Below are 20,383 nucleotides of genomic sequence, written 5' to 3' on the forward strand. Positions count from 1 at the left end.
CTCTCAATTAACCGTTGGGGAAAATGCATACTTATTTAGCCACTGATTACTGAACATAATCAATTGTAAAGCATTTAAGTCCTTGTGGTTTTCTAGGACCAGGAGATCTACAAACAATGGCAAATTTGTCCTCCTTTGCAGTAGTAATAGCTCTTATCTGTTGTCTGCTTTGAGGTGGGGGTCTCAAATTCATAGACTCAAAGGATCCTACCTCAGCCTCCCAAATAGCTGGGATTGCAGATGTGTTAACTATTTTGTTAACTATTTTGTTGTGCTGATTAGAACTTCTAGAGTAATGTTAAGTAAATAGCAGGTTTGGGGATAGTCTTACTCCATTCCTGACTTAATGGGACTATGTCTAAGACCTGACAGTTAAACATCATATTATCAGCTGACTTCAGATAGCTATTTTTAATCAGTTCAAGAAGGTATCTTCTTATTTCTAATTGGTTAAAAAAAAAAAACCCAATGGATATTGACTTTGATTGAATTAAATTTTCTGGAAGATTTTCCTTGGAATATCCAATGGTGATCCAATTGGCATTGACTAGGATTCTATTTGTTATCTTTTGCTTATTTGAAAAAAAAGGAGCAAATTCACAAGTTGATTGACAATAGAATTTCTAAATGAATTATATGAAATTTTGAGGGGGAAGCAAGATTACTCAGCAAAATACATTAATGTTAAAAAGACAACGTGCAGGGCTAGGCAAGATGAAAAGAGGAACTGTTGGTTGTAGTTTTATTTAAAACTTTTAGGAAGTTGTTTATTGTGAATAATTAAAGAGCTCAAAGAGAAGTCATTTAACCATAAGATTGCCAAGCAGAATTTCATTACAGCTGATTAGAACCTATTTAAAAGACCTCAACACTTTTGCTACTAATGGACTCCTCTGTTTTCATACTTTACCTGGAAGATATTCCTAATATCTGATCTAGATCTTTCTTGCTGGGACATAGTCCTATTTCCCCCAACTCTGCCTTGTTTATATTTTGGTACTGGGTATTGAACCCAGGGGCTCTTAACCACTGAGCCCCATCCCCAGTCCTGTTTAGTTTTTATTTTGAGACAGGTTCTTGCTAAGTTGCTTAGGGCCTTGCTAAGTTGCTGAGGCTGGCTTTGACTTGGCGTCCTCCTGCCTCAGCCTCCCAAGCCACTGGGATTACAGGTGTGAGCTACCACACTCAGCTGCCTTATTTTTAATGAAAGCAATTCTGCTACCAAATGAATGCAAGAATACATAGAGAATCTCACCCTATTAAACAATCTAGAATTCACACAGCCACTTGAGTGTATTCCACTGGCTCAGAGAAAGCAGCATTTACAGGAGTCCAGAAATTGGGTTTGTGGTTTTCTGGATTGACATTGACATAATCTGTGGCTTCCTTTATGTTCTCATAGTCCAGGACAGATTCAGGGGCTGAAAAGACCACTGGTGTGTAACTCACATCCTTGATGGTCTGTGGGAAGACAACAGAAACACAGGGGTCAAGATTTCTACTCTGTTTGGAGGAGGTCAGACCCTTGGATGGAACTTGAACCCAAAGAGGCTGCTCAAGACTTGGTAGGAAAGGACTCGGATCCCAGTAGCTATCCGAGAGCAGGGTCAGGGCAATGGGGGAGATTTCCAGTGACAGTGTTCTGCCTGTCTTCAGGGAATGGCTTAAGGATGAGAAGGTGGGAGGCAATGGGTGGGAAGGGAAGATGCAGAGACTGGATTCAAATGAGGCCAGGACTCAGCAGCTCAATGACTGGGGTGTGGGAAGAAGGGTTTCCTATTAGCACTTTCACTTTTATGGTCTGCTCAGATCCCCTTCATTTGGTGTATCTATGCTAATATGGGGCTGTGGGTGGAAGACTGGCACCCTCACCCAGGGATGCTACGAGGGCCCACCCAACCCTTCTTTCTCGCTCCTGCCTCCACAATTTGGGTTTTGGGTGGCCTGAGCTCTCAGTGTTACAGGGAGCCTAGGTTACATAGGGAGGAGTGCCTATCACTAGGAATTTCATTACCTGGAAGGTGGAAGGCAAGATGGCAGAGCTGACGGAGCTATCTGAGGATGTGTTGCTCTCACCTGGGGAGAAATGGAAATGGTTCCTCTTCCAAAGAAAGTCTTAGAGTATTAAGAGAGGATAGCGATAATGGAAGGGAGACTGAGACAAAAGCAGAGGCAAAGAGGAGTGGGGAGAGGGGAAGCAGAGCCCCAAAAGAGAAAGAAGGGGAAACAGGACAGGGAAAGGGTGGTGCGGGAGAAGCCAACCATAGGCAGCATCTTCCTGTCCAAGAGTCCAGGTACGACTGCTCCCTCAGCTCCATCTAGAACTAATAAAAACGCACTAGGCTTGCCCATGCCTAGCAGGACTGTCTGCCAGGAAAAGAAACCAACAGGGTTGTATCCAGACAGCATGGCCCAGTCCCAGGCACAGGTTCCAGTCCAAAGCTGTCACCAGCTCTAGACAGGTTGTGTCTCTTCTGTGCCCTGATTTTTGTCCTCTGCAAAGCCAGAGGGCTGAGCAGTGATTGCTGAGGTGCCTGCTGGCCAAACAGTCTGATTCTGACCAGGTTCAAGGGAAGCTCTGGGGTCAGGGTAAGGCCAGCGCTTCTTCCATTCTGCTGAAACTCTGAAGGCCTGAGTGGCCCCTTCTGGTTCCCAAGGGCTTCCTTACCTTAACCGAAAAGATAAGATCAGAAGGACAGAGCAAAACTCAAACCAATCAAGAGATAAACCAATGGAAAAGTGCAACTCCAGTGAGTGGGCACCTCGGGGAGATGCCTGGCTGCCGAAGCAGCAGTTTTCACCGTGTGGGGTGGACAGTGACCTATTGGATCTCTTGACCCTTGAGATAGAAAACCAGAGGGTGAGGCCAAGGTGGAGCTTAGTGATAGAGTGCTTGCCCAGCAGGTGCGAGTGCAAGGCCCTGGGTTCCATCTGCAGCACTAGGGGAGAAAAGGAGAAGGAGAAAGAGAAAGAAAGAAAATAAGACCTGGGCACAAAACCAAGAGTGTTCCTGGGTCTAGTGAAGGAACTGTCATGTTCATTCAAATGCCCATACCCAGGCAGTCTCAGTCCAGGGTCCCTGTGGGGACTATGAAGGAGTCAACTTCACGAAGCAGCCAATGAACTGGCAAGATGGTACGATGCCCAGTGACCACCGTGGTTGGAGGCAGGCAGAAGCAGTCAAAATCTTAGCTCCACCATTTGCTGGCTCAGCAGAAGAGGCCATAGAATTAGAAAGAAAGGAGCCGGCCACTAGGCCCCTGTAATCACTCATTCACACAAGCCTGGACTGGGACCCACATGAACCCCATGGGGTCTTTCTCTTTTGGTAGGATGGGCACCTTTCTGAAAAAGGCAGGCTGGTGAGGCCTGCTCTGGGTCGGTGTGAGGGCTCCTCAGGCTAGAAGTTTGTGTTTTGGTTTTCTGGATTGACAGGGATGAACGTGGTTTGCTGCAGGGAGGCTCCTGGGTGCCTAGACAGAGCTTCAGGACAAGTCCTCCCCTGCCTCTTACTCACGCCTATAATGGAGAGCAGACTCTGTCCAAGTCTCTTTGGTCAAAGGGACTTGATGGCGAGCAGGGTTGGGCTCCGGGGCCTGGAGCCTGGCTTCTTTCAGTATCCGTTCACTCTGGTGGGCTGGAGGGGAGAGGGCAAGGTCAAAAGCAGAAGTAACCTGGGTTAGGGACATCTCTTGAATTAAGCACCTTTGGAACCCTCCCCTTCACAGGGCAGACCATTTCAGGATCCCTTCTTCAAATCTCAGCTCTGCCGTACTTCAAACCCTGCTCACTCAGAGAAGCCCCTGCCCTGGACTCTGAGGCCCTTCTCCTGCAGCCTCCTGCCAGCGTGTGTCCGGCATGCTTCTGTCTCTAGCCTTTGCAGGGGGGCTCACTCCTCACTTCCTGAAAGTTTATACTCAGATGCCCGCACATTAGGGATGCTGGCCCCCTCTCAGTTGCTACTTCCTTGCCTTGCTTCCTCCCCAGGATTTATCATTACCTAACTTATATGTGTGTTGTTTACCTTCTTTGCTGTCCCTTGAAGCAGAAATTCCAGAGGGCAGGAATTTATAATTTGTTAGGTGTCCTCTAGCCTGGGCTTAGACAGTGCCTGACATGCTCAATAAATATCTGTCACATGGATGAATGAGCAAACAAACAGAGATTGAATGGAGAAGCTTAGACTTCCTTTCCTGGAAAAATCCTCAGAATATCATCCTGCCTGTCTTAGCCAAAGCACCATTATATTTCCTAATAGTAAAGCTTTCTCACGACAGAGCTTCTCTACCTTCTTCTGTAGATCATTTCAAGAATTTAAACTCATGTTTCAGTCTAATTATCTTTCCTTCTGTTGCAATTCAAGGCCATTTTTCACATTCAGTCTTTTGGCATGATGAAGAAAACTCATTAGGCTCAGGTCAAATGAGCCCTCCTGCCTAAGTATGCGGAAGCAGGTCTCCAGGCAGAGGGTCCAGGTGTGGAAGGAGCCTGGGCCGTCATTCCCAGTGAGAAACAGGTTGGGTAAAAGGTGAGATCAGAGTGGGAATTGCCAGATGCAGGGTGGTTGAGGATGCATGGTGCCAGGGATCTGATCATTGGGTCCTCAGGTAGATTTTCAAGTGATAGCTCCCAAGGGGTCTCATCCTCTACAGGATTAGGAGGAGTCTCCTAGGGTGACTGGGAGGGGCAGGAATGTGGAGCCAGTTACCTATGTTCCTGCTGAGCAGGTAATTGAGGGCTATGAGGAGACAGATCTGGAGGAGGAGGGACAACACAGCAATCACTAAGCCATGCCACAGCTTCATCTCTCTGTCGGAAAAGAGAAGGGTGCAAGTCAGAGGTGGCAGCGATGTTAACACAGTTGCCGAAGGTAGCCCTTCCCCAGATGGAAGCAGACAGCAGGCATTGCTGTGGGCTTCAGGGAAGAGCCTTTTGCCTCTCTGGACAATATGGCTGCGGTAGCCAGGAAGGGTATGCATGCCGGTGGCCAGCTACACCAGTGAGCCTGGTGGAAACCCTGCTCCGTTCTTCGTGGGCTCACTCACTCTGTCAGCATGATGAGCTTCTGTCTGGGCTGCCACTGGTGTAAGTGGGGCTCAGACTCTTTCCAGGGCAAGCAGGAAGAGATCTGGGGGGAACTGTTCCTGGAGACCTGCGGGGGTGGGGTAAGGAAACTGATCAGGACTCTTGGGCTCTGTGCCAAATTCCTTTCAGGCAAACTTGGTTGCTTGGGCCATTTGCCTTCCTCTCCCCAGATTTCAGGTTTTGAATATGCAAAATAGGCATGTTGTACCTGATAGCCAGTCACCCTCAGTGCACCCTCCATCTTCCCTATTTTGGATAGCAATGCTATGAGAGAAGTTTAATTACCCTTCTTTTAATGCAAGCAAAAGAGACTCAGAAAGATGGGTGACGTCTAAGGTCAAAGGCCTGGAAAGTGATCAGACCTGACTTTGAACTCTGTGTCCAAAGCCTACATCTAATCATTGTGCTCCGCTTCTGTAGAGCCTTAACCAGAAGCAAAGGGGGTTCTTCTTGAGCAAAGAACACTGGTAGAGATTGTTCAAAGAAGTTCAGGTCTTAAGTGCATGTACACCCAGGCATGTACAGCAATGTTCAAACACCACGCAGCTTCAGTGTTGACTTTAGGACTGCGGATGCCATTACACCCTCACAAATACATTTGTTTTAAAACACCAGTATATGAATTCCATCCACTTATTGTTGAATGTGGAGCTTTCTATAAGCAAAGGAAAAATCATTTTAAAGCCTTTGAAATGATACTTACTGATCTCTGAGATGGGAGCATGCACTCACCCACCCTTCTTGCTTCAGACCCTAAACCTTAAAAAGTTTTTGAATGTCATTAATGGTTATTTTCTCTGTCAGGGTTTCCAAGTGCAAAGGGCAATGAAAGAAGACTGAGCTTTTGTTCGAAGTCCTCACCCTGGGCTTCTAAGGATCAGAACGTGCCCTGGGAGTCCAGAGAGAGAAGGAAATGATGGGTGGGGGCTTCAGGGTTTGCCATCATTGCCTTTCCCTGGCCTTATAAGTCCTGGTCAGCTGGAAGTCTCCAGAGAAAATAACACCATCTCCCTGACACCTTTCACACAACAACCAGCTAATCCTTGCGAATGCCCTTTTTTGGGGGGGAGATCAAAAGATGAGCAACATGTGCACCGTTTATCCATCCTATTTGCTCATGATCTGACATAATCAATCCTACACACTTCTCCCCAAAGACCCTGTCCACCGTTTGCTTTTTACTTAAATGAGCAAAGAGCCCCTAACATCGTCACTCCCAAAGAATTCTATTTAGTGTGATTTACGAACATGGAGTCAAGATCTAGACAGGAGTTCTTCATTTTGTTCTGATTCAGTATGTGAGGTGGGGGTTGGGGAGGGAGAATGTCCCTAAGTGGGAGAAGTCACCTTGCTCGCAATGATGGAATCCTTCTATATGGGTCCCAGCACACACCACTACAGTGCCAGGAAGCACCACACGGTCACCTGGTTATCCTCAGGGCTTTTCCATTGTTCCTGTAGGATACTTGCCCTCAGTGCACTCTGTCCATGGTAAGAGCAGATATTAGGAGGCAGGAGCCCAGCAAAGGGGACGGCCAGTGGGTCACCAGGGCTGTGCTCCCATAGCGTACTTAATGCTTGTAGTTTTTTAAGTGCTTCTCCTATTTAATTTATGAAAAATTACACAACTAATGGATAGTTTTAGTCAAGGTATTGAAGATATTCATGAGCAAAGCATTTTACAAAATCATCCCAAAACTTATTCCATATCCTTCCAATTTTTTTTCTATACATTTTTACCTACACATACTTTGTACGTGTAGGAGAAAATATGTACAAATACATATACAATCTTTTAAAAACATGGGATCATACAGATTGGTAGGTGTTCCCTCACTTAATATATTACGAATGTATTTACAGGTCAGAAAAAAAGGGTTATAACAGGGGACCCACTGGTCAAACTGGGCACTGACTTGATTTTTGAGTTTGGATACTGTACAGTGGAACAGGTTGTCCTCAATTCCTGACTGATCCCTGAAGGTATGTGAGCCCTGCCATCCCTGGGGTTTATAGTGTCACTTTAAATTACAGTTGTCCCTCAGTGTCCTTGGGGGATTGGTTCTAGTACCCCCTCGAAATGCCAAAGTCTAAGAATGTTCAAGGTCTCTAAATAAAATGCCATAATATTTGCACATAACCCATCCTCCTGTATACTTTAAATCATCTCTAGATTGCTTATGATACCTAATACAATGTCAATGCTATCTCAACAGTTGTTATACTGTAATGTTTAGGGGCTAATGACAAGAAAAAAGTGTGTGCATGTTCAGTAGAGACACTATTTCTTTTTTAATATTTTCTATTCGTAGAGACTGAATCCACAGTCACCCAACCTGCAAGTATGGCACGCCAACCTCACGTTCCACTCCACCGGTGCTTCTCAGTGCAATCTGACATTTGGGGCTAGAAAAGACCTTCTTGTCTTGCACTATTTTGCATATGGCAGGACATGGAACATCCCGGAAGCCCATCGATGTAACTACCAAAGTGACTTCACACATTATTAAATGTACTTTGAAATAAGAAATTTTTCTCCAGGTGGAAAATCACTACACTGGATAAATGTCCCATTGTCTTATTTTGGTTCTTTATACCAAACTACAATTGCCTACCCTTCCTTTCACCATTACCATATTTTAAGAGTACATTACCAACCAAGGTACACACAGCCGCTACGTTGAATGAGAGCAGCAGACAGCACAGTCGTCAAAGAGACCTCAGCGAGGATTACAGTTCTGTCCCCCTCTACGTGTGAATGATGGAACTCCCTAGTGCCTTGGTTTTTATATCTGTAAAGTGGGAAGAATAATAGTATTTATTTCACAGAGTTCTTGCATAGGCTCAGTGATTTATGCTATTTGTAAAGAACTTTATATGATGCCGGGCTCATGGGAAATGCTCAATAATTATTTTTAGGTATTCGGCGACTCTAAAACACTCTAGCCAGCTTGTAATCTCAGTGGATCAGGAGGCTGAGGCAGGAGGACTGTGACTTCAAAGCTGGCTTTAGCAAAAGTGAGGTGCTAAGCAATTCAGTGAGACCCCGTCTCTAGATAAGATACAAAATGGGGCTGGAGATGTGGCTCAGTGTTTGAGTGCCCCTGAGTTCAATCCCTGGTAAAATAAATAAATAAATAAATAAATAAATAAATAAATAAATAAATAAATAAATAAAACACTCTACCATGATGGAGACTAGAGCTGTTAAAAATTGTGTTGGTTTTATTTTAGGTTAAACTTGGACTTTTTTTTTTTTTTTTTTTTTTTTAGTGTAGTTTGGAAACAAGATCTAGGACAGGATGAGGTATGAAGATGATGACAGATGTCATTATTTAAGTGGCTAATGACTCCAAACCACAGGTTGTTCCCTGAGGCCTAATTACAGATTGCTGATCAGGCAGTCTGTTCATAACACACACACACACACACACACACACACACACACACACCAAATGAGCAGCATAAGGTAATTACATCGTGTACCTGGAACATGCGAAGGTTTCCGTCTGCTCTGTTCCATCATTGAGGTAGTGACTGTCCTGCCCTCTTTCACTCTGCTGAATTTTGACACCCAGACACACACTAATGTTGTGCTCACAACCACACTGCATCAGGGTGCTAAGAGCATTTGCTGTTTGTTTCACACAGGGATGTAAGGCTGGATTCCGTTTTAATTAAGTTCCCCTCTGTCACTCAGGAAGCCTTTTCCTAAGGACGTCCCTAACGGGGCTAGCATCAAATCAGAGATGGGGTAAAAAGACGTCCTCTCAGCCTGACACTTTGTTTTCTTTGAATAGATTCATTCTAGGAAGAATGATTTAAAATGAGGTCGCACTAGAAAATTTTGTGAAAATCAAATGAACTAAAGGAAACACAATCAATACTGTTAGTCTGGCTCTATTAATCTTTTAAAAATTAAGTAGCTTTAAAGATTGTCTTCATTAATTTATTGTCTTTAAAATTAACTGTGGGGACTGGGAATACAGCTCAGTTGGTAGAGTGCTTGCCTCACGTGCACAAGGTCTGGGTTCAATCCCCAGTACCACAAAAAACAAACAAAAACAAAGCAAAACAAAACTAAACTAAAATTAACTGTGGCATAATGGAAAGAGAAGAAGACAGGAGAGGGTCACCTGACTTTTCCTGACTCTGTTATTTGCTAACCGTGTGTCCTTGTATAGGTAAAGAGCTTAGCAAAGTACTTCTAAATCTCTTTCTAGCCTGAAGTATTGTGGTTTTTGTTTGTTTGTTTTAATACCAGGTCTTGACCCCAGTGGTGCTTAACCACTAGGCCACATCTCAACCTACACCCATCCCCCTTTTTTGTATTTTATTTAGAGACAGGGTCTCACTGAGTTGCTTAGGACCTTGATAAGTTGCTGAGGCTGTCCTTGAACTTCCAATCCTCCTACCTCAGCCTCCTGAGCCACTGGGATTATAGGCATGTGCCATCATACCTGGCAAGTATTACGTTCTTTAAAGGCTGGAGTCAGGGAAGGTGAAAAAGAAGTCACATTGGATGGAAATAGAAGATTTAAAAAGAAAAAAAAAAGCATTATTTCTATTCCTCATTTATCCACCTTCTCCCACGTTACTAGACTTCTCTCCCCCAATTTAATACACAGTTTCAAATAACCAAGAAAAGGAGGAAACACAAATAAATTAGTGATATACAGAATATGACCACAGAAACAGAAGAGAGAAAAAATTGTGAGAGCACTAAGACTGACTTAGAAATCTCAAAAAAAAAAAATCAGTGATTTCCTAGAAAATATAAATTAGTAACATTGATTCCATAAAGCACAGAAAAATTAAACAGACCAAAACAATAAGAATAAAGTTTGGCAGCAGCATGGTATCCAGCTACCAAAGGCAGAGATCCCAGAGCTAGACTGCTAGGGTTCATCTCCTAGCTTGTTCTCTGTATCAACCTAGTGATTTAAACTCTCAAAACCTCAGTCTTCTTATACATAAAATGGGAACAGTGATAACTAATCTCAGGATCAGAAAATATAAATGATACCTATTTCTAAGGATAATAAGATCCATAAAATATTTATTATAGCTTTTGGGTTATAGTAATAATCATACAATAAATGCCATCTATTATTATTTTCCTTCTTTCTCTCTTCTTTCTTTCCTTTTTTGCCATGCTGGGAACCAAATCAGTTATTATTTAAAAATAAAAAAAATTTAGAATTATTCCCCCAAATTTGCATCTAGATAGTTTTACAAATGAATTACTTCAAAGTTTTAAGGAACACATAATTTGTACAGACTGTGAGCTAGACAGGACCCAGAAAAACCTCCAAGTTTATCTCACTTATACAGAGGTAAATATATGGGCATATCAAGAGGTTAGCCCAGACACATCTAGGAAATCAATTGCTACAGTAATGAAAACTAACATTGAGTATTTATCATGTGCTTCAATCTTCTTAATCTATAAGAATTCACATTACTACCCTTTCATAGACAAAGAAACTAAGGCTTAGAAAGACTGAGCAATTTGCCACGGTGCCCAGCTGGAAGAGTCATGTTTTAAAGACCATGTGACCCAAAGGCCTCATCTTAACCATTCCATTTATATAATACAAATATGACATCAATTGACCAAATTTTTAAGATGATGATCTCATTAAAGAACCAACTAACATTTAATAAAATCTAAAGTTCATTTCTAATTAAGTTAATAAAAGTATGGGAATTGTTTCTTACTTAAATATAGTTTATCTATCCTGCACCATCAATCAGTTTCTTACCAAATGGTAAAATATTTCAGCAGTTATTTGAGAATAAGAATGTCTGATGTAACAGAAGAGCCCTAGAAGTTCTAATTCCTGGAAGATGGAGTCTCCTCCAACTTCTAATAATAATGGGGACATTGACTATTTATTGGGTATGTTCTAAATGGTGGACAATTAATATATATTAACTCATCTAAACCTCACACCACCCAGGAGGCAGGTACTATTTTTATTTCCAATTAACAGATGATAAAACTAAGGGACTGGAGATGTAAAAAGGAGTAATGAGGTTTTGTGCTCAGTAAGGCTGGTGTTGGAACCTGAGTTAATAAACTGAAGTGCAGTTTAGGGCAAGGAGAAATCATATCCATCCTTCTTTGAAAAATAGAAATTCCAAAAGAATTCTTCGTAAAACTGGTAGAATTAATGATACTGCTCAATAAAGTCCATGACTGTGATCAATACTCTAAAATTATGAGCTGTTCTCTCCATTGTTCTAGTAATGGACAGAAAACAGAATGGGTAAAAAATACTATGATATTTAGCAATCATCACAATGGAAATACCTAAAATTAGTCTTAATTATAGAAAATGAATCTGAAGAGTTTAATAAAAATTTACTGAGAGACACGAAAGACTTAAGCTAATAGAAAAACATTGAAGTTAGAACTGTTCAAAAATCAGTTTTGAAATTAACTTATTGGCTCCATATAATTCTAATCAAAATTACAATGAGAGGTTTTTTTTTTTTTTCTTTTTGTAACTTGAGAGTATTCTGAAGTTCATCTGGGAAAATATAATAATTTAGAAGAGCTGAAATGTGTTTGGAAAGAAACAGTCACAGGTGGGTTCCTGTAGCACTTTTTAGGTGTAGTATAGACTTGAAAAATATGCTGGTGTGTACAATAAATATTTCACGACAGTGTTTCACAGAACGAGTGGAGGAAAGGAAAGCATATTTAACAAATGTGACCCACAGGACAATGGATTAGCTACTTATAAAAAAAAGAAAACAACTTAGATCCAGGCATGAGATAATAAATAAATTCCAAAGGGATTAAGGAGGTAAATATTTTTAAATTGGGCCATTAAAACAAGATGGAAATAGAAATGGATATTCATATATTTAATAATATTTGTTAAATCCCCAGATGAGAGATAACTTTCTTAGGTGATATGCAATGGAAGAAATCACAAAGGAATAAATGAAAAATAGATTTGATGCTAAAATATTAACATTTTTTATATTAAAATAAAAGGTAAACAGACAAAAAAAAACTGGGATGCAGGTAGCAAACCATAATTTTAAAGTTTCCATCTCTTTCATTTATTTTAAGAAAAATGCCAAAGTCCTCAAATGATATACCAGTGAAGGATGAGGTACAAAAAATTCACAAATGATCTAGATCAGGACCAAAGCTGTTACTGAGAAAAATAAAGCTCCATATAGAGTCAATTATTTGAAAACAAACTATCTAAATTTTAAAAGTGTAAAATGATCTAATTAGAAAACAAAAATTAAATAAATTATGGTTAAGGTATTGAATGGAATATTAACAGCCTTTAAAAATGACATTTAGAAGAAATTCATCTAGAGAAAGGATTCATCTGTAAAAAGGAAGGATACAGTTGCCTTTATCAACACACAATACTCTCATACATAAAAAGATGGAAATTTTGTAAGGAGAAAATTCTGGGTAATTAAACTTCTCTTGTTATCACACTTGTTCAGTAAAAACCCACTTGATTTATGTAATCCTGTATATTAACAGTAGTTCATTAACAGTAATTTTATATATTGAATACACATTTATTCACAGATATAAAATTTTGGAAAATAAATCAATGATGTCATTTAAATGTACTTTGCTCATAAAGGGAGACTGGAAGAAAGTGTTGAATGTTAACAAAACTGGGTGTTGGGGTTGTTTATAGCATCTTTTCAATCATTTCACTTATTGTCTTTTTCAAAATTTTCAGTAATTAACCTGCATTGTTTGTTTGTTTGTTTGTCTGTTTTGTTTTGTTTTGGTGCTAGAGATTGAACCCAGGGCTCTATGTATGTTGAACATTCTCACTCTACCACAGAATTATACCCCAGTCCCTAACTTAATTTTTGTAATTGATAAGAATTGCATATACTTATTGCACACTGCATCTTGTTTTGAAATATATCTACATTGGGGAATGGCTAAATCTAGCTAATTAACATATACATTATTTCACATACTTTTATTTGTACCAAAAACATTTAATATTTATACTCTAACAATTTTCAGTAATATAATACATTGTTATTAACTAAACTTTAAACCAGTTTGTAGTTGTTTTGGAGTTGGGGATCAAACCCAGGGCCTTGTGAGTGTTAGGCATGCATTCTACCATTGAGCCACATCTCAGCCCTCAAAACAAGTTTTAAGACATTGAAAAAAGCCCAGGTTTTCTGAGTATCTTAAATTAGCATGATATCAAATCTATCTACATCAATTTAATCTATGTTAATAGAACATCGAAGCAATCGACTAAATGTCTGCATTTTATCAGTCCGGCATTTGAGTGGTCTGTGTGCACAGCCCTGGGTGAATTACCCTGATAGCATGAAGAAAGAGAGAACATGCCTGTGCTTTTAAGAGCTCAGTTTGTTTGGAAAATTGAGACGTTAATATGTGAAAAAGCAAAAGAAATGTCATAGGTGAAGAAGAATGAGTTGTCAGAAGGAAAGTTGTCAATCAGATGTAGCACTTCAGAGGAAAAAGAGATACCTATGAGATAGGACGTTCAGGGAAGAGTCACTGAGGGAATTATCTGAGAACAGGCGATGGATGGATGGATGGAGAGAGGGAGGCTGGCAATTCATGGAGCAGAGGAGGTCTGCCAATCCTGGAAGTACCACACAGTTTTAGTGGAATTGGTGTTTCCTACAGGTTTGATTTAAATTTGACCTCATGCAAAAAAAAAAAAATAATAATACAGATAAATCTGAGTACATTGCAAAGAAACCACCCAAGTAAGTAGGGAAGCAATAAGGAGCAGGAATTTAACAATTCCATAGACTGATTTCAAATCTGCCCTTTCCAGCTGTGAGTTGCTTTATCTCTCTAGCCTCACAGTTACTTCTGTAAAATGGGGACGGTACTTGTTTTTTTTAAACACATACATTTCGTGTGTCTACTCTGTATGTGCCGGCATCATGAAAAAGCATTTCATATGAATTATTTTATTTTTATTCTATTTATAACTTTATGAGAAAGCTACTATTGTTTTCCCCATTAAAAACAAAACACAAAACAAAACAAGTTCTAGTCCCCAAGGTGACTTGGGGCAGACCCTTGGCCACACTGTGTGCAGGATGTAAAATGTTGAGCCGAGTGCCTGGCATAGACAGGTGCTCCACAGAAACTGATCCTCAGACCACAGCCCGCTCAACCCCAACTGCTTAGCCTTATAAATGCACACATTTCCATAGAGTTCTATAAAAAAACACTAAGTATTCATGACTTTCAGGTGGAGGGTGTAAGAAGCCCACTGTATGAAATTGTGGGGTCCTGGAAAGCCCCTAGTCCCAAATAAGCCCTGCCACTGTAACTGTCACCGCGTCCACTCACCAGGGGGCAGAGAGGTGGAAAGACCTGGCTGAGGGTAGGAAGGAATGGAGTCTTCCAACTACCCTGGGGAAGGGTATGGCGGAGGGTTAGGGGATTACCTTTGTCCTGGTGTCAGAGAAATCTTCTCTTTGGCTCTGGTCACCCATCAGGGGTCTTACCCCAGGTAGTTAGGTGTCATCTGAAACAGGAAATGAGAACTAGATGGACAGCTGACTCAGTAATGTTATAAATCCGTCATCTTAGGCATGTAGCTTCAGTTTCCCTGTCTCTAAAATGTGGGGTGGGGTGGGTTAAATGGATCGGTACTGATAATTTGTTGTTCTAGAATTCCATGAGTCTAAAATGGACCTAAAGAAAGACATTATGTGTCACATATAACTAGTTAGAATGAATAAAAAATATAAAAAATAATAAAATAGACCTAAGGGGTGAGACTCAGATTAACCAGAAAGAAACTTTGAGTCCCTACGAGCTAAGCCCCATCTCCAGTCACACTTATTTCCAGGTGCAAGCACAGTAAGTGCAAAGAAAGCATTTTTTTGCAGGAAGTTTCTTGAGCTGAAAGCAACTTGGTTCCAAGGCTAAAACAGCGAGAACACAAAGAAGTGCAAATGATTTGAATAGCATTCACAGGTTCATTTTGCCCGTTCCCACGAATCTCCAGGTTCACCTGGAACTAGCTAAGTGAATTCTTTTCCATTTCACACATTGGCCAACTATATAGAGAAAAGCCTACTAATTTTAGGGAAACGAGGCACCTTCTACAGATTATGCTTGGTTTGTGAGCTCTGGTGGTTGAGACTATGTCTTGTCCTTGCTTCACACCTCACAATTCCTAACAGTTCTGAGTGGCACTGGGGGAAGATGGGGGGCATTTTGTAACACGCTTTACACATTGCAATTGAACAAATTTTATGTAATAACCTTGGGAAGGGGGACACTCACTGGCCGTGAGCCTCAGTTTCCTCTTTTTTTAATTGGGAAGTCAAATGTCCCCCTACCAGAACTGTCAAGAGGGTTACATGAGGTCAGAGAATGTTCCAGCAATTTTCCTGCCTCAGTGTCAGCAGTACACAGGACCAGGGCTGACTTCATGGGCTTGCAGTCTAGTCTGACCCTGTGCTCACAAGGGTCCTGTGATTACCTTAATGTTTCCTGTTCTCATCCTTAAATCCTTAAAAATTTTTGAACAAGGGACCCCAGACTTTCATTTTGCATGCTGGTCCCACCAATTATGTAGTCGATTCTATTCAGGGAATTGTACTGGGTACGATTGACAAATCTCACACCATGAGGTCGATACACACAGCACAAGAAGCAGGGTCAGCCAGTTAACAAGCCTTGGCTGTCGCCTGATTCCATACTGCCCAGCACTGTGGAGCCTGAGTCCCTCCCAGGTGGGGGAGATGAGGGAGAAGGGCCTGGTTTCAGGATGCTCTTCTTTGCTCAGGTCCTCAGAAGAGTTTTCTCTTACTGATTCAGTCAAGTCACTAAATGCCTTGATGCCTCAGTTTCCTCACCTGTAAAGAAAAGCACCTGCCTGCTTTGGTTGTGAGGATTAAATGAAGCCTTTAGCACAGCGCTCGGCATGCAGTAAGCTCTGTTTCAGGGTCAGCCATTACTGCTTCCTGTCATCATTGGTTTTACCTTGCCCAGATGTTTGGTGGCTTGTTCTTTGACAGCACACATTTTCTGACTTCCATTAATTACATGTTTAGACTCCCAGGCTGGCCCCTTTTTCCTCCCATATAACTAGTCCTTTGCAACTCAGAGCAAATTTCAAGGAAAACACTCCTATGAAGAGATTTTCTCTGGGATCTGGGTCCCAGTTGACTTCAAAAGAAAAAGTAATAGTTACTGCTGAGGGAGTGTTGTACTGGCACTAGGTGTACATGCCTGAATCCTTGTAGGTGAGTCTTCTTATACCCATTTTGCAGATGAGAAAACCAAGACTCATGAGAGTTTAGCAGAACAGGGATTCAAAACCAGTTTTTTTTCTGCATCCAAAATCCATACACCTTAGCTGGAGCCCTATTGCTGCTGCTAATACAAACAGATCTCAGGTCTCAGGAACAAGAGATTTATGTCCATGAAGTGTAAAGTACCGAAACTTAGGGTCACTCCATGACAACTGCAAATTGAATTCCACACCCTGGAATCCCAACATCAAAAGGGAGCATCCAGAGTGACACTTGAACACATTCACAGACAAACACACACCCTGCAAATTAATCTAAAATCCTACCAACCTAGACCGTACTTACCTCTGTGGCCACAGGCACGTTCTGATCCCAGTCTATGTGTCCCCAAGGTCCTGATGGGAACGTCCTCCCACATAACCCCACCCAGAACCTTCTCGTCACTGGAAGTCAGTCACAAATGTTTCATCATTTCCAACAAGGGAGGGGGCCCTACTGCTAGGAAGATTGCAATCTAGCTCAGTGGGTGCAGCAGGCGAGGAGCAGATAACCCCTCCTGTCCCTTTTGGCCCTGTTCTCCACTCCCTGGTGCGGTTTGTGTCGGTTTGTGTCGATGGGGGAGATTAGTAGTCTCTCTCTCATGTTTGCACACATTTAAATACTGCAAATATGCCCGCAGGCTGGTAGAGTGGAGAGGAGGCTGCAGCTGGAGTCAAGAGGCTTGGATTCAATGGCAGCTCCGGCACCAACTTGCTTCGAGAGCTCACGACTCACTGCCCACCCAGGGACTCATGTTCTTCCTCTGCAGCATGAAGAAACAGGGCTCCAGCTATTAGCAAAGATCCCTTCCAGAATAGCTCATCTCTAAACCTGTACTTGTATGACTGTCACGTGGGAGAGTGCACATGGGATGTAGGGCAATGGATGAGGATAATTTTTCCAGGACAAATTCTTTGCCTGTAAGCAAATGTGATGAACCTAAACTGTCCTTGACTGTGTGTGTGACAGTATCAGGAAGGGAAGAAGGTCAGTTTTAGGCTCTATGGGGATCTCAGGCTAAAACCCCAGGATCTACACTTGGGAGTAAAGAGGAGTGGGAGGCTGATAAAATAACCTAGACATAAAAAAAAAGAGAGGAGAACTTTATGGGCCTATGCAATGTCACCCCTGTCCAGAACAAGTTGACCGGTACAGAATAATGGCCTTCAAGTTCAATATATTCAAATTTGAATCCTGGCTCCATCTCTTAGTAGCTGGGAGACATGGGAAAAGTTACTTAACCTTCCTGATCCTGAGTTTTAATCTAAAAATTGGATTAATGATAAATATCTAATTTTAAAAATTCTCATAAGGTTGATTAAGGTAAAATAATACAAATAAGTAGTGAGGTACCTTAGCCTGGGGTACTTTCTGGTAAACAAAAATGGTAGCTTTGAGCATTTTTATTCTCTCAATGCTGGCGAGAAAGATATCCCTTGGAACAAGTTCTCAGTGCTTTATGAAGCGTTGATCGTCCCTGCTCTGTGAAATCTCGTCTGTAGCTGCAGTTTTTTTCCTTCACGTGGCTTCTGTTAAGAACATGTGGCCCTTTATCACTGGGGGTTTCAGGAATGTTCAAGGACACTGGCAGCTGTCAGGAAGGATTCTTAACTAGGCCCCCCACGCTCACTTCTCCCTGCTCCAGACTGAGCCATGGACTTTGCATTTAATTAACATGAGCTACAACAAACCTGAGGAAATGAAGCCATGATTTTTGACTTGCTATTTCTATTACTGTTTATGGAGATGCAGTGTAGGAACAGCAGCAGCCCAAGCCAGAAACACACACCAGGATGCTGCCCGAAGCTCACGATGCTGTGTCATTATTGGTGAAGAACTTTAACACCACACACTTCAGGTCTTCCATGTGAGATTTTGATAGGGGACTCACTTGATAGGGGACTGGTATGGGACAGATTGACAATTTGTCAGAAATGGTGATACCTTGGTTTAAGAGGTACACTTTGGCACACATGCTCACAGTGTCTGGTAGGGAGCATTAGGTAGGAATTTAGTAGAAAGTCCACTTGATTGAGCTTCAATGATCTAGAGATCTGAGGAGTCTCTGGACATTTCCTTATGTGTAATTACAGGAATTTCCATTTGTTTCTTTCTTCTTCCTTCCTTCCTTTCTTTCTTTCTTTCTTTTGGTACTGGGGATGGAACTCAGGGTTTCACACATGCTAAACACATGGTCTACCATTGAGCTACACCCAGCCTCTACAAGGAGTTTTGATTCAGTCAATTCCAGCATCCTTTCTGTTCTAAAATTCCATGACTTTGTATGTTATGCATCATCCATGACCAGACTCTATACAGCAGTATTGCAGTATTGGACTGTATTCCAGTCCCCACGATTCGGCCTATAGCTAGTAGGTGCTCAGCAAATGTTTGTGGCATGGATCAATGAGTGTGAATAAAAGTGTCCTGTTACATGTGCATGGCGTGTGCATACAGCTCACACACTCCCTAACCGCATGCAAATACTGACCCAAGATGAGAAAGTGAATAGTTCACAAAACCACCTCCTGTTCCTGCCCGGAGAACTCTCAGGTGGGAGGTCCTCGTCCAGAGTCCCACCTGCCGAGCCCTGTGTGACATGGCTGCACTTTGAGCTGGCAGACGCCAGCCCCACGGGTAGGACGTGAGGGGAGATCAGAATGATGATAAACGAAGTTATGATATCTGCAACATCAACAGGAAGCTATTTCTGGGTTCATCAGCTCGTGGAGAAGCAGCTGAGATGGAGGTGGATAAGACTCTCATCTCCCACCCCATCTCCCGCCAGCTCCCCTTTAGCAAGACAGTCCCCCTCCCAAGCATTTTATCTCCTTGCATAATGTCTCCAGCACTGGTGGGAGAACAAAGCTACTCTCTGCAGGAGAATCAATTTTTTTTCCCCAGAGGGAGTTTGATGTGTCAGTTGGATTAGGGAAATTTCAGAAAGGGGGGAAAAAAATCTACTCACCAATCCAATCTCTCCAATCGATGTTTCTATCATACCTTGTCTCTATATTTGTATTTTAAAGACTAGCTTACCAAATTATTTTGTGCATTGTAGCAAATGAGCTTTTTAAGTCTTAACAGTCTAGTTACGTCACTCTGCTCAAAAATTTTTAGTGGCTCCTGGGGATATATAGCTCAGGGGCACAGTCCTTGTCTATATGTGCAAAACTTTGGGTTTGGTCCCCAGCAAAGGTCTATAAGGGTTGCCACTCTCTGGCAGCCACCTACCTTTCCAGTTGTGCCCCTGCCGCTGGTGTCTTTTCTCTCTTCAAGCCAGGCTCCCTCCATCCTCAGGGTCTCCTAATACTTCATTGAGAAAACCCTAACCGTCAACGCTCTAATGGATACTTTGTCTGTGTGGACAAAGGTTTGTTTTTTGTTGTTCGTTTGTCTTGTTTTGCTTTGTTGGCTTACTTTAGATTATCTCCTGAGGGTAAGCATAAAGTTCCCTTTAACATGAGTAAAAGGAAGGGCTCTTGCCCCACATTGAACTTCTGCTTTCTGAGAGTCTGTTTCATGGCACAGCTCGCAGCGTTTGAGCGAATCTGTTTCACTGCAGCCCAAATTGCAATGACTTCTCATTTTCAGTAATGATACAGTGTTAAGTCCATGGGTGCATTCATTCCAATCTGCTGGTTATTAGGGTCATCCCTAATGTTTTTCTGTTTATTGAGCACCAGTCGCTGCACCAGATGCTTCAAAGACACTCACTCATTTAATTGTCACAACAATCCGACAAGGAAGATCCCGTGGATATTATTTTTAAATAGAGAAACTGAAGATCAGAGAGGTTAATTTGCCTATAGTCATAAAATTGGGATTCAAATTCAGATCACTTATCTCCATCGTCATTGGTCCAAAGCCATTTTCCGTAAGCAGTACTTCTCCACCTATTTCCCCCCAGCTCATTGACTTTGGCACACTCAGGATGACACAGCTTAGCACGCAGGCCAACAGGCCATGATCTGACACACACGGA

At 42.0% G+C, this 20,383-nt stretch overlaps 1 protein-coding gene across 4 annotated transcripts; it reads right to left on the reverse strand.

Annotated features, from left to right (window-relative positions):
• Positions 1-717: 717 nt before the first annotated feature.
• Positions 718-19,817, reverse strand: Rhex (regulator of hemoglobinization and erythroid cell expansion). 4 transcript variants are annotated; one of them, XM_047521149.1, is made up of 8 exons: positions 19,633-19,817; positions 14,539-14,618; positions 7,744-7,877; positions 5,046-5,152; positions 4,709-4,809; positions 3,518-3,637; positions 2,015-2,076; positions 718-1,461 (listed from the first exon to the last, which is right to left on the reverse strand). In XM_047521149.1, exons 4-8 carry the CDS (start codon positions 5,054-5,056, stop codon positions 1,276-1,278), a joined length of 480 nt encoding a protein of 159 aa, XP_047377105.1. In that variant the 5' UTR covers positions 5,057-5,152; positions 7,744-7,877; positions 14,539-14,618; positions 19,633-19,817; the 3' UTR covers positions 718-1,275. The 4 variants fall into 4 exon arrangements, with proteins under 4 accessions (XP_047377105.1, XP_047377104.1, XP_047377106.1 ...); XM_047521148.1 differs by lacking the exon at positions 19,633-19,817 and adding an exon at positions 16,705-16,796; XM_047521150.1 differs by lacking the exon at positions 19,633-19,817 and adding an exon at positions 16,705-16,796 and having other exon boundaries at positions 7,740-7,877.
• Positions 19,818-20,383: the final 566 nt, after the last annotated feature.

This window comes from Sciurus carolinensis, chromosome 12 (genome assembly GCF_902686445.1).
Source record: "Sciurus carolinensis chromosome 12, mSciCar1.2, whole genome shotgun sequence".
Taxonomy (NCBI): domain Eukaryota; kingdom Metazoa; phylum Chordata; class Mammalia; order Rodentia; family Sciuridae; genus Sciurus; species Sciurus carolinensis.